Source organism: Neurospora tetraspora (genome assembly GCF_033439725.1).
Source record: "Neurospora tetraspora strain CBS 560.94 chromosome Unknown B0H65scaffold_3, whole genome shotgun sequence".
Taxonomy (NCBI): Eukaryota; Fungi; Ascomycota; class Sordariomycetes; order Sordariales; family Sordariaceae; genus Neurospora; species Neurospora tetraspora.
The window spans coordinates 1,961,203-1,973,882 of NW_026944385.1; the positions used below are offsets into that span (position 1 = coordinate 1,961,203).

The 12,680-nt window shown below is 53.3% G+C and overlaps 4 protein-coding genes and 1 non-coding gene across 5 annotated transcripts; 3 read left to right on the plus strand and 2 right to left on the minus strand.

Annotated features, from left to right (window-relative positions):
* The first annotated feature begins 200 nt into the window (after positions 1-200).
* Positions 201-308, plus strand: B0H65DRAFT_t163. Its single transcript has one exon. It is a non-coding gene; the product is annotated as a tRNA-Leu (tRNA).
* A 730-nt stretch (positions 309-1,038) lies between these two features.
* Positions 1,039-2,298, plus strand: B0H65DRAFT_157191 (uncharacterized protein). The gene is made up of 2 exons (XM_062821175.1): positions 1,039-1,704; positions 1,791-2,298. Exons 1-2 carry the CDS (start codon positions 1,255-1,257, stop codon positions 2,019-2,021), a joined length of 681 nt encoding a protein of 226 aa, XP_062682913.1. The 5' UTR covers positions 1,039-1,254; the 3' UTR covers positions 2,022-2,298.
* Positions 2,299-2,575: 277 nt separating this feature from the next.
* Positions 2,576-4,452, minus strand: B0H65DRAFT_424360 (uncharacterized protein; the record flags this gene model as incomplete). Its single annotated transcript, XM_062824507.1, has 3 exons — positions 2,576-3,667; positions 3,698-4,087; positions 4,141-4,452. 3 exons carry the CDS (start codon positions 4,450-4,452, stop codon positions 2,576-2,578), a joined length of 1,794 nt encoding a protein of 597 aa, XP_062682914.1.
* Positions 4,453-6,017: 1,565 nt separating this feature from the next.
* On the minus strand, positions 6,018-8,181 carry B0H65DRAFT_157202 (multicopper oxidase-domain-containing protein). Its single transcript, XM_062821176.1, has 2 exons — positions 7,796-8,181; positions 6,018-7,738 (listed from the first exon to the last, which is right to left on the minus strand). Exons 1-2 carry the CDS (start codon positions 8,051-8,053, stop codon positions 6,116-6,118), a joined length of 1,881 nt encoding a protein of 626 aa, XP_062682915.1. The 5' UTR covers positions 8,054-8,181; the 3' UTR covers positions 6,018-6,115.
* Positions 8,182-9,971: 1,790 nt separating this feature from the next.
* On the plus strand, positions 9,972-12,657 carry B0H65DRAFT_571115 (uncharacterized protein; the record flags this gene model as incomplete). The annotated part of the gene is made up of 4 exons (XM_062830470.1): positions 9,972-10,060; positions 10,221-10,254; positions 10,996-11,065; positions 11,840-12,657. The coding sequence occupies 4 exons, from the start codon at positions 9,972-9,974 to the stop codon at positions 12,316-12,318; spliced, it is 672 nt and encodes a 223-aa protein (XP_062682916.1). The 3' UTR covers positions 12,319-12,657.
* Between the last annotated feature and the right edge of the window lie 23 nt (positions 12,658-12,680).

The window sequence follows — 12,680 nt, forward strand, 5'->3', positions numbered from 1 at the left end:
TTTTACAACGGAATGACTGATTTGTTGCTGCTACTACTACTATAATGTGATGATACGATCTTCGTATAAATCAAGACAAGATGGACGAATTGATTTATCGTTGTGATGTATGTAGAAACATTCCACGAGGCGACGTACATGTATATTCGGACACTCTTTATAACCAACCTATGCATTTCGAATTCTCAACTACCAAACAAGGCAAGATGGCCGAGCGGTCTAAGGCGCCACGTTAAGGTTAACCCTTAATCCTCATCCCGAGAAATCCGTGGTCCGAAAGGGCGTGGGTTCGAATCCCACTCTTGTCATATTACATCAAGTATCAACCGAGCTCGGGTTGGTGTGAAACCTCTTCTTTTTTTCTTCTTTTTTTTTGATTTTTCTTCGCTCCACTTCGGACCCTGGCTCGCCTTGGTGGGACCCGCTATGCGGTCCGGAATGTGGGTACGCACGTGGTATGGTATCCATTTACCTCCGTTGTGGGGCGGGGCTTTCGGGGGAGGTGGGGCCGGATCCGGGACTTGAATGGTTTCGGTGAACTTGAGGCTTCTTCGTTCCTTGTCTCTCTCCCTGTTGGTCCTCCTCTCAAGGTCCAAAGAGGAAATAAACGGTACTTTTCCTCCGCATGGAGGCTACTCCGATAAGCGGACCAATAATCACAAATGGACGGCAAGTGCAACAGCTCGCAGAATGGGAAAGTACCTACTAGCAACGGACGGATGTTGGACTGGGGACTCGGTGTCAGGCATAAGCACCTTCCCTAGGTTCTCCCCAGCTGCACCCCAAACTCTCGCTTGCCGGCTAAAGTCGCCGAGTCCATGAGCACGGGACGACAGCGTGCTTTGGGTGAATTCATTTGAACTCTGAAGGGTAGTACCAGATGACGAGATTCTTGGATCACATGTCCGGATTTTGACATGCATTGGGCCATTGGCGAGTGTTGAAAAGGTTGAAGGGGACGACGAGAACATGGAACTGAAAGTTGAAGTTTTGATGATGACATGACCCTCTCTGTTCCACGGAGATGCAGGGCGACAGTGGTTATGTCTTGGAGAAGATACATAAGCCATCGTTGGCTCTTCCACCGAGAGATCTTGGGGCTCGTGTGGTTTGTTCCATCAATACCTGCTAACATCAGCTCCAAGTTTCCCACTAGCACCAGACCTTACCAAACACTGCCCGGTGCATCATCATCATCATCATCGCGAACCATCGGCATCCAGCACCAAACACCTCTACGCAATAACAACAATAATGTCCCACCAAAAACCAACCTCCCGCCTCCTTACAACCCTGCTAGTCTCCCTCACCCTCCTCCTCTCCCCCTCCCTCGCCCTCGCCCTACCCGCGCCCGTACCAGCCGAACCCAGCTCCCCAGACGTCACAAAACTCTTCAACGGACTCGGCCACATCATCGTGCTCAACAGCACCTCCTACAGCGACGCCTCTCTATCCTCCGATAGCATCGGCTGTCTTTCCGACGCCGGCTACGTAGTAACTGCTTCTTCTTCCAGTGACTGCGCCACCTTTTCCACCAGCATCACTTCGTACCCGAAAACTATTTCTAGTAAAATCGGGGGGTGCAGCTTTGGAAACCAGGCGATGCCGACGAACGAGGATAGCAGGTATGGGGCGAGACAGCATGCTTGGAGCTGTAATGAGGATCCGGCGATGGTGCCGGAGGGGGAGAGGTATTATACTATTGTGAGTCTCTCTTGTCTATCCTCTCTTTCACGCAAGAAGAAAGATGGGGATGCTAACAGGGTGGGTGATGGATGTGAAAACAACAGAACGGCTTCAAATACCCCTTCATCTGCAACGGCAATCTCAACTGCTACTACGACATCCCGCGGGCGCCGTCGTCCAAGGAAGAAGACAGCAAGGGGGATAAGGTGGTCGTCTGGCAGTATGCGTGGGGCAGCGAGCAGATGGGGATAACGCCGGGGCATTTGCAGGTGTTGTGGATGTGGGTCCCGGCTGGTAAGCAGGGTGAGGATGGGAGTGCTGTGAAGCCGTTTTAGGTTTTCGTAATAAGGTGTAGGGCATGACAAAGAGCTTAAAAAGTTTGATGTAAAGCTTGGTCCGTCCAAGTCTCGACCAAGGGGTTAAACAGCTTGTAGGTTTGCCGTCGTCATGTTTGACTCGTTCAGCCATGACACAAGAGAGAATTTGGAAGTGGCAAGTGGAAGTGGCAAGTGGCAATCAGTGAGCGGGCTTGGAGTAAAAAGGTACTTAGTACGGTAGAAATAATCGTTATCATTATTTGTTTGCGGTTGTCATTGCAAACCGTTATGTGAGTGTCTACCTAGCGTACTTATTACCAGAATAAGTGTTGTTGGTTTCCACTCCTTGGTGGTTCCCACCTGCCCACAATCCTGTGTGGCGATGCGACAGACGGCCAGATGAGTCTCGAACTCTATAGCCAAGGATCCTGCACACCTGTTTTATCCAAATTCTATCCCTTCAGGCCCTCCTCCCATTTCCCTCCCGGGGTATCATATTAGCTATTTCCTTCATTCTATCCCACCATACCATACTTCCTGCTGAGGCTCGCGCCTGTTCCTTCTCCTTCTTATTACTTCCTCTGGCTCCTCTTCCCACTCCCCATCCTCTCCAACAGTCCCAAATCCCACCACCCCTCCACCATCATCCCCCAAACCGTCTTTCTCCTCTTGGGCGGGTTTGGGGTCTGCAGCTGTGGCGGCGACTGGCTTGGGCCTAAGCCATCAACGGGAGTCCCCAGCGCCACACTATCCATGCCCGGGCTGCTACCGTTAACGACATGCGCAAACTGCGAAGGCGAGCTAGGATGCACGATAATCGGCGGCGGCACCTCCTTCCTCATGCAGCCCCTGCGCGCCATGAACGAGCCCAGTCCCCTCAGGCTCAGCGGCGACAACGGGGAGCGTGGCGGCGCCGGCGGGGCGGCGCGCTTGTATTCTTGCGGGGTGATGTTATCGGTTGGCGAGTAGACGGAGGGAGAGATGATGGGGAATTCGGTGGTGATGGTGAGCGGCGGGTGGAGGGTGGCTCTTCCGGCTCCTACTTGACCGTGGATGTGGTGACTGTAAGTACCGTGAGTGGCGGAGGGGACGGCCAGGGTGAGGTTGTTGGTGCTGGTGCTTCGGAATGCTGGGTCAGCAACGGGGAGAGGTAACGGCTCGGGGGCGCGCGACATGATGGGCGAGATACCGTCGATGATGGTCCTCTCTTGTGTAGCATCGATGGGCGAGCCGGGGATCGTGGGCATGATGCCTAGCCCGACACGGCCACTGTTGCAGCAGTGTCGGACGGGGGGCGGAGGCGCTAGTCCGCCGCTGGTGCGGAGTTGGCGCTCGGGGCTCGCTCCCCGGCTGAGGTTAGAGGAGGAGGAGGCGTCGGAATCGATGCTGGACCTCGAGCCGGATAGGCTACGACGGTTTTGTGGCAGGCCGGTTCTTGCGCGGATGGTTGGGACCGGAACGTCTTGAGGGTCACTGTTGTCGTATTGTTGGTTGTCGCTGCGGCGAGCGCCTCGGGTGATGCGCATGGGCGCCAACGGGGGAGGAGGGAACTGTGGTGGAGCAGTGGTGGTGTTGTGGCCGTAAAGGGACACGTCCGACTCTGACTCCGACTTGTACAAGTAGTAGTTCTTCTCGCGAATCCCCCAGCCGGCGCCCGCGCGCCCCTAACCCTCAATGTCCTTCCTGCTGACGACCCTGGTCTCGCCACTGACGCGACGCCAGAGGCCGACGCAGACGATGCTGCTGAAGGCAAAGAGCACGCAAAGAGCGATGGAAAGACCCCAGATAGCCTTGGTCTCGAAGCAGGTGGGTTGGTCGATGTGTACAAAGGTGAAGTAGAGACCATCATCGGTCGTTTCTTGGGACTTGATCGAGAAGGGAACGGATGTCCAGAAGTTGTTGGCGTCGGGGTCCTTGGGCATGAGAGCGCACTGGAGCTGGGAGAGGGGCTTGCCGAGTAGTGAAGCGACGACAATGAAAGCGATCAGAAGTAGGCCATCGAGAATTCCGCTAAGGAGGTATGGGAGCATGACATCGTAGTAAAGGATGTAAGAGATGACGACGTAGATGACAGCAACAACAGCCTGTTGGATGTTAGTATCTCGTGCTGATGAGGGGGGGAAAGTGTCCAACATACCACTACCAGAGTACCAACAAGCTCTGAAGGAGATGCCAGTGACTTTGTAGAGAACTTATCGATGAAGTTGGCGCTCAAGCCAATCACAGCGATCAGAGCAGCGAACTGCAGTGCCCTCATGACCGAAAATGTCAGGCCCAAAGCGCCCAGGCGGGGACCTTGAAAGCCCATTCTAGCTGCATGAGGGTTGAAGTCTGTGATGATTTCCAGTGATGGTCGCTTCTTGTGTGCTGTTCGGAGAGGAAAATGGGGTTTAATCGGGATTGGTGCCGTCGGAGGAGGCGGGAACTTTGTGTTGACTGTAGGCAACATTGTAGACTTTGTAGACGTGATACTGATGTTGGAAAAGGAACCGTTTCTCGTCAAGGATAGGAAATGCTCGCCAGCAGATCAACTGTTGACGAGGAGAGGATGAAACACTGAGACTCGTTGCTGGCGTTGTTGCTTGGAGATGTTCGTCGTCACAAGGAAAATGCTAGAATGCCGAGATGAAAAGCCCAAGACCCAAAAGGAAATAAGAGACAGAAAGGAAACCCAAAGGAAACAGAGAAAAGGAAAAGAGACACAAGGAAAAGATGTGACTTGAGAGAGTTTTGAAGTGTTGTGGTATGGAACCAACAAGCAACAAAGATGAGGTTGAAGAAGGCCGTCCATCTTATGTATTCGAGGTACACAAACACCGACACGGCATGAAAGTTCTAGATATGGCGATTATTCCAACCTCATCCCGTTCCCGATCGGCCATGCTCATCATCGTATTCGACAATCCACGATCCCGGCTCTCAAAACAAGCGCGCCTAGGCGGATCGACAAAATGATAGGTCGCGCCATGGGTGAGTCGGAGAATTGAAGAGTCGGAAGAGTGGGATTGTGGAAAATCTTCCAGCCTCTTTTGTTTTGTCGTTGCACGCGGTTGCTATTTTGATTACGACGACGACGAGGTTCCTGGACGACGGGAGCTAGCGATGGTGGACCGTCAACTTCAGTAGGCGCTCGTGCAACCAATGAGAGGGCCAGCCACAGGGGGTAGGGCTGGAGTCAGTGGACTTGGACATGGGTTAGGCCGGGGTTAAGGGTTCCACGAAATATCCACAGCGGACACTAACAGCTGCTAACCGTCCAGCGCCTCAGCCAGCCAATCGATCTTGCACAAATCTCTCTTTCCGCGACGTCTTCTCTTCTTTCAGTGTTCAACCACCAAACATGCGACAACGTCGAGAAACATGCCACGGCATCCACCGCCTTCTGCAATTTCCCATCCATTGGCTCTCGAAGGAGCAGAGACGCGACCACAGATTGAACAAGCGGAATGAAACGGATCACGACCGCTATGCGCCGCCATGGTTCCCGGTGTTTCAATGCTGTTTTCCCCTTGTGGTCGACTAGTCACCGACCACTTGATGCGACGCCATTTCGACATGCACGGACCATGCGACCTGGACCTGGGCCACCCACCAGTCCATCACTCCGATTTGGCGCTGCAATGGAACTTGACCATCCGCAAGGAAGAGGAGCATAAGCATGAGAGAAAAAGGTCGAGTCTCAATTTCATATGTACAAGATCGTTCATCCCCTTGTCGGCTCAGCTGTATCACCCTCTGCGTCCGACTCTTCAATCTCACAATCTTTGCTCAGACCGCCTGGGAAAACAACAAGTGTTGCGTGTCCAAAGGTCGATGAAGGGAAGTAAAAAAGGAGAAGAGTTCCGCATTACCAGTACCAACACCAACACCAACACCAACACCAACGACCATATATACACCCATTTGGCCACATTCATCCATCTATCCAACCCGAGAAAACAGCAAGGAAAGCAATCGACTATGTACCGGTTCAAAGAAAAGTATATCTCGCACCCAAACAAGGAAAACCACTGTACAATCCTCCACAGCAACCACGTAGGGCGCTCTCAATCTCTCACTCTCTCCGATATGTACAAACACCACGTCACTTATCAATCACCCACCACGTTGCTCTACCAGTCCAGTTTCACCTCTCTCGCCTTGACCCCGCTAATAACCCTCAGACCAGAATCGTTCTTGGGGTTAGGATCATTATTAGGGAAGTACCCCCTCCAAGCGTTGCAGTTGTCGTTGAAGGCTCTCTTGTCCGCATTGCTGATGCCGTTCTTGAGGTCCTGCGCCCGCTCCAGGAACTGGTTCGACAGACCGCCCGACACGTGCCAGGCAATGTGGCAGTGCATCAGCCACGCACCCGGGTTATCCGTGCGGAAAGCGATGAGCAGCCAGCCCTTGGCCGGGAGCATGGCGACGTCGCGCCGCGTCGGGTTGGTGCCATTCAAGTGAGGGATGTCCACGACCGGGTCGAACACGTAGCGGGTCTGGCTGCTGACGTTCGCGTCGGGCGACCGGCCGAGGATGAGGAAGTCGTGCCCGTGCAGGTGGATGGGGTGCGGCAGGCTGATGGTACCATCGGGGTCGTTCTCGATCAGCCAGTACTTCCACTGGTTGACACCGTCGATCTTGACGATGTTTTCGGACTGCGGGTAGTTGGTGTCGCCCGTCAGAACATACTCCAGCACCGGCTTGTTCCAGTCGACGTTGATGGCCGTTCCGTTGACCCGCCAGACGAAGCCGTCGAGCGTGATGGGGATCTCGTTGCCAGGGTTGAGGGCGATGCTGTTGGTATTGAAGCTGCGTTGAACGACGGGCTTCAGGTCGTTGAGGTCCAGGCACTGGTGGTCGGGCGGGGCAACGCCCTGGATGGTCGGCAGTGCGTTCGGCACGCCCTGGTACCGGAAGATGGCGGCCGGCTTCGGGTTGTGGGAGGTACCGCAAAAGCCGCTGCCACCAAACGTCACGTTGAACCAGTAGTTCCCGTAACCGGCCTGTTTGGGATTCTGGTTGGCATCGATGATGACATCGTAGCGCTGGCCGACGCCGAGCAGCAGGCTGTCGACCTTGCGGGGAATCACGGGAACCAGATCCGCCGAGATGATGGTCATGGAGTGATTCACCAGCGACAGTTGGAAGTGGTTCTCGACCGAGGTGTTGATGAGCCGCAGCCGATGCTTCTTGCCCGGGGTAAGCGACACCGTGGCGTACTGGCCGGCGCCGGTGGTCGGGTGCTTGGCGAAGCCGTTGAAGAGCACATTGTCGCTAGGCGGAGGACCGGCATGCTGTGTGAGCAGCGCGATACGGTCGGCCGTCTCGTAGTAGTAGTCCATGAGCGGGAAAGGACCGAGGTCGATGTCGTAGTTGGCCGAGGCCGGTCCGTTGATGACGATGGAGCCAACAATGCCGTTGCCGTACTGCGCTGAGAAATGCGAGTGGTACCACGAGGTCCCGTACTGGGTGGCCCGGAAGCGGTACACTTTGCTGCCGCCGTTGGGCGGGATGGGGCACTCGGTCACGCCATTGACGCCGTCCTGGATGTTGGAGTTGCGCTGGTGCATGCCGTGCCAGTGGATCGAGGTGCCGTTCGTCTTCAGTCTGTTGATGACGGTGATCTCGAGATAGTCGCCCCAGTCGGCCTGAAGGGTAGGCCCAATGATCTTGCCGTTGACCATCATGACCTTGTCCTTTTTGACACCATCGGGACCAATCCAGTTGTCAGTCTCGGTGAGGTCGAGCGTGTACTAGGTGAGTGTCAGTCCTTTCGTTCTTTGTACCTGTCATCTGGAACTATTACTCACTCGTCTGGTGTTGCCGGTGTTGGGAGTTCCGAGTTCATAGTCGGTGTTGATGTTGTATCCTTGAGACCAACACTGCCGGTTGCTCGGGGAGTTACAACCACCGCCTCCACCACCTCCATAACCTTCGGCCTGGAAGTCCTGTCTCTTATCAACGGGAGTGAGGAGATTCCTCCCCTCATTGCCAGGTGCGGGAGCACCGAGAACGAGTGAAGGGGCAAGAAGGCCCGCAACGATGGCGGCGATGCCAAAGAACTTCATGGTGATGATGAAGATCCCCGCGAGTGGAAGTAATGAAAGAAGTAAACCAGAGCTTGAGTTATATGGGATGGGGGGAAGGGATATATAAATCCAAAAGAAAGGTATGTTCAAATGTCAACTACACCTCCGAGTCTTGACTCTCGAGATGATGGCCTGATATGAATATGAAGAACGAATCGAAAGACACGAAAAGGGAGAGATCATCATCCACTTTATACACGTTGGACAAAACAGATGAGCACCCTCTTGCCCTTGCATGTTGGGGTGTGGTGGAGCTGTCCAGACGTCTTGGTGGTCATCGAATCGCGAAGTGCATGGCGGCTTACACCTCGTGCCTCGTGGAGTACTAGGTCCCCTTCGTATCGGAGAGGCTGAGCTGGCTTGTCTGGGTCTTCTTTTTCCGACCTGGGATATGATATTGGATGGATGGATGGATGGATGGATGGTTCCTGACAGCTTGCTGTGCTTTGCTGTGCTTGTGCTGTGCTCAGGCAACCGCCTGGCGTATACGCCTCTCGGCTACTTCGCCGTTTTCCATCTCACTGACCTGACGGGACTGTGGAATCTTTCGGGATGTTGGGAGCTTAGTTGGGAATGGGTGATTCACCTTCAGCACTGCCGAGGCCACCGTGAGGCCATGAGACCTGCTTGCGATATCGTCCTCCTGTTCCTGGATGGCATCAAGCGGCACGGCTCGGATGCGAGCAGAGGCCATCCATGACGCCATTGTCCTGGTATTGAAGAGACTACTGACTGACTGACACTTGACAGTGGAGGGACGCCGGCAACATACAAACATCAACGGCAGTTATTCCCTTCTTGAACTGGGTTGAACTGCTGACATATCGTCGAAACTTCGACTTGAAGATATCCCGTTCTCTCACCGTCATGGTGGAGGGAAGCGTGAGAAAATTGGTGTGCAAGAACGACGCTGTAGACTGACACTTGCAGAGGATTATTGGATAACATCGCCATTATGGACGGGAAAAATAATGATGATATTGACGGGCGTGTAGGTGGAGGAAACACAGAAAGGTGAAGAGAAGCGAGAAATGTCGTCCGTACATCGATCGAGCCTGAAGCTATGTCATGTCATGTCGTGTCGTGTCGTGTCGTGAGATTCAACGACAAGGATTTCGGGAGAAAAGGCACCCACCTCACGAACGGTGTTACCGAACAGACAGACAGACAGCCCCACCACCAACGAGCTGTAAAACCCCGGCCATAAATCCCAAAGGGGATATGTTGCTGCATTGAACAGGTACGTAGGTACTAACGATAGGTCTGGTTCCGTGTGTGAAAACACAGTTCCCAGCGCTGGGCAATCAAGCCAGAGGACCATGCATCAAACAAATCTCCACGCAGCAAGCGGCTCAGTTCACGGTGGTGGGTGAAGAGGTTCGGCTTGCTTCGCGCGCTCGCGCTCGCGCATGAAGGGTGAGGTGGGCTGGATGGGCTGAGACCTCGTGGCTGGACGTCAGGGCCTCGAATTAGGCAGTCGAAGAATAGGTACGGTACAGGTAAGTAAGATGTGTGTAGGGCGTGGCGCCATAGCCGACTTCTTATTTTCAATAATCGTGTGTACAAGTAATGTAAGAGCGGACGGCAGCGCGGCGCCGCGGAACGGGAATGGGTCCAGTCAGAAGTGAGTGTGTATGTAGGTGAGAGCGAGGAGGAGAAGTATTGACTGCCTGGCTGACTGACTGACTGACTGACTGACTGACTGACTGTGGGTAACAGATTGACTGCTGTTGGCAGCCCTCGGTGATAGGTGCTATCGCCTTAAGCCGAAGGGAAGCAAAAAGATCGGGAAGTATCTGATCATCATCAAGAAGTGTGTGTGTGTGTAAGAGAAGAACCAGACAGATCACGCTGCACGAGAAATATTGGCTTGGCTTAGCCTGGTCGGTATGTTCTGATGTTCTCGGGAGATGACTCTTTCACTTGGGCAGGCAGCACGTCGACTGTTGTTGGTGTTGGTGTTGGTGTTAGCAAGGAAAAGGAAAGGTGAAGCCTCCAGTCCAGGGTTTGTTGTTACCAATTCCGAGAAAGAGACCCACCGCTAACGATGACGATGAGGGACCCAGGAATTCGGTGTACATGTAAGCATGGCGTTGCATACATTGTATTGTTGGGTTGTCTGTCTGTCTGCTGCCATCTGGCTTAGTGACAGAATGACAGTATCCGCAGAGATGGACCAGGTATGTTGATGTCTCGACTCGTACACTTGCCGAATGGCGTAGGCTAAGCGCTTTGCGCGCGCCTTGGGGTTACCGATAATTATGGTTACTGAAAAGAGGGCACTGAAAGCGGCGTGAAAGGTTCGAGGTAAAAAACGGGAGGCGGGCTTTCATTTCTCTGTGCCCCTCCGTCCTTGGCAGGGGAAAAGAAGATGATGAATGTTTTTTCCATTGACGATGTAAGTGGAAAGCTGCTGTCAATCTGTTGCACAAACCCTTTGCTCAAAGAAAAAAATAAGCAGCATAACGCTGCGCCATACAGTCTCAAACAGTTCCCTTAACACACCAGCAATTTCTTTCCATGACGCCATGACGGAAGGACGGGAGAATCGGATTGGCAGGTTGGCGCGCATTGGCATTTGGCATTTGGCAGCTGACAGTTTTTTTTTTTTTTTTCAAGGATTTTTGGCTTCGAAAAAGCCAAGCTCGGAAATTATAATCCTTCTTTGTCAGACACGACTGATTTCTTCTCGGGAATCCTTTTCGTTACTTGATTTGTACCTGTTATTCGTTAGAAGCAGGGGAGGGGGGGTGACACCGTGACAGGGGGGGAGCTCAAGCTGACAGCACCAGGCAGTACAGCAGCGAAAACCGGTTGGTTCCGAACCCAGGACTCCAGTCGCATTGCTGACTGTTTCTTTTCTTTGCTGGGTCTCTGCCTACTGTGTAGAGGTAGGTATCCTATCATCGGCTTGGCGGTAGCACAGTACCTTGTGTACTGCCCCAGTTGACCATCGGTCGGATATATCTCGCCGTAAGACAAAAAAGCACAGTAAGGCGGAGGCGGGGAGATGGGATGGATTCCATGTTTGGACGGATTTACTGCGGAGGCTCAGACCAGACCAGATCAGGCAAGGCAAGATTGAATGGCATGAATGGCTAATAAGACTGAGCGAGACAATGCCTTTGTTAGGTGAGTCTTTCTCTGTGCTGACATTCCACGTGCTGTTGGTCGTTTTACAGAACATTTTGACAGCCCGTGTTCTCCGCTGACTTCCATGTTAGGTCGGATTAAACGATCAGAATGATCTTCGTTCGGGGTCCCCTAAGGTAGAACTTGGTTGACGAAAAGGATAGCTGGATAAGTAAGTTCGATGATTGCCGCCCAAAATGTATCTCGAATTCTCGATATACTGTGGTACTGACCGTATTGGTAACCAGCCAGGCCCTTCCATTTAACATGCAGTGCACTATCTGCAAGGACGGGAAGACAAATGGCGGGTGCAGCTACTATTGAACCCTTGCTTGTTCTGCTTGTCTTGGCCCAGATCCCTTTGGGCCGAGTGAGGCGCTGATAGTGCTAAAGTGCACTGCAAGTCTTCTTCCAATCGATGGAAGCTCCGTCAAACGAGACCTTCGCGATCTGATCAACCACACAGACTGGCCAGTGGCACACTGGCAGTAGAGGTAGGCCAGTTGGGATTCTGCCCTACCGGTATTGAATTCAGGCATGTCCCTTTCTCTCTTCCGTCCTTTATTGCTTTTAATATGGATTCTCCCGCTCATGCTTGACACTCGAATTCTCGCTAACGCGCTGCTGGGATAGTGAAGTATTGGTTCGGCTGTGGCTGGAAGAGACTTGGCGTGGAGGTCACAGTGCTGGACTTCATCTTCTTCACCCCTTCGGGGATATGCAATTGCTGCAATGGAACCGGGCCCAAAAGCGGAGGACTTTTGATAGAGATTGGTTTCTTTTGTCTACCTGGGATCTATCAAGCCAAGCGCAGTGCCGATTTGCATCTGCTGCGTGCACGGTTCTCATCACAGCGAGATGTGCCTTCCTCAGAACCTCACGTCCATCAAGCTGACAACATCAGAAAACATTTGGATATCTCAACTGATATCAATGCATCCAGCACCTCCCCGGGAATTAGCTTGGGCTTCAAGCTTCCCAACCCTTGGCCTGACACCGCAGCATGTATCCCATCCAACATCTCGACCACGGCGATCTTTCCTTCAACTGGACTGACCAAAAGCCCTACGAGCTTCGAAGCGCCGAGTCCTCGACAAGAAAAGCCAAGATGAGTTAACCTTTTCGTGCCCTTGCCTGCCGTACCCGCCACATGGGTTTCCCCGAAGAGGAACCTGATCGACGACCTCGAGCTGTTCGGGTGCCCAGCTCACCCAGTTCTGGACGGAGACCGGAGTGCAGTCCGCAAGGGCGCGGGACTGGAGTCTGTGGACTGGAGAGAGTCCAATCCTATCCAGCAGCCAAGAGATATCTGCCAACCGTGCAGCAACATACTATGCATATACTGCACTGCAGGAAGTGCAGTTTTAGACAGGAGCTGTGAGCTGCGGGCAAGAAAGCTGTTGGATCGCTTCTCCAAGGTCTGCAGATACGATTTTCTTGCATACAAGACCGGTCATCGTTGTGTTACTCTCTG

What these genes read in the sequence shown, in the direction of transcription:
- B0H65DRAFT_157202 (XM_062821176.1), bottom strand. Translation starts at nt 8,053, where the DNA reads ATGAAGTTCTTTGGCATCGCCGCCATCGTTGCGGGCCTTCTTGCCCCT. An exon ending in ACACCGGCAACACCAGACGA is followed by an intron (nt 7,739 to 7,795) that starts GTGAGTAATAGT and finishes ACACTCACCTAG; the next exon opens with TACACGCTCGACCTCACCGA.
- B0H65DRAFT_157191 (XM_062821175.1), top strand. Translation starts at nt 1,255, where the DNA reads ATGTCCCACCAAAAACCAACCTCCCGCCTCCTTACAACCCTGCTAGTC. An exon ending in GGGAGAGGTATTATACTATT is followed by an intron (nt 1,705 to 1,790) that starts GTGAGTCTCTCT and finishes TGAAAACAACAG; the next exon opens with AACGGCTTCAAATACCCCTT.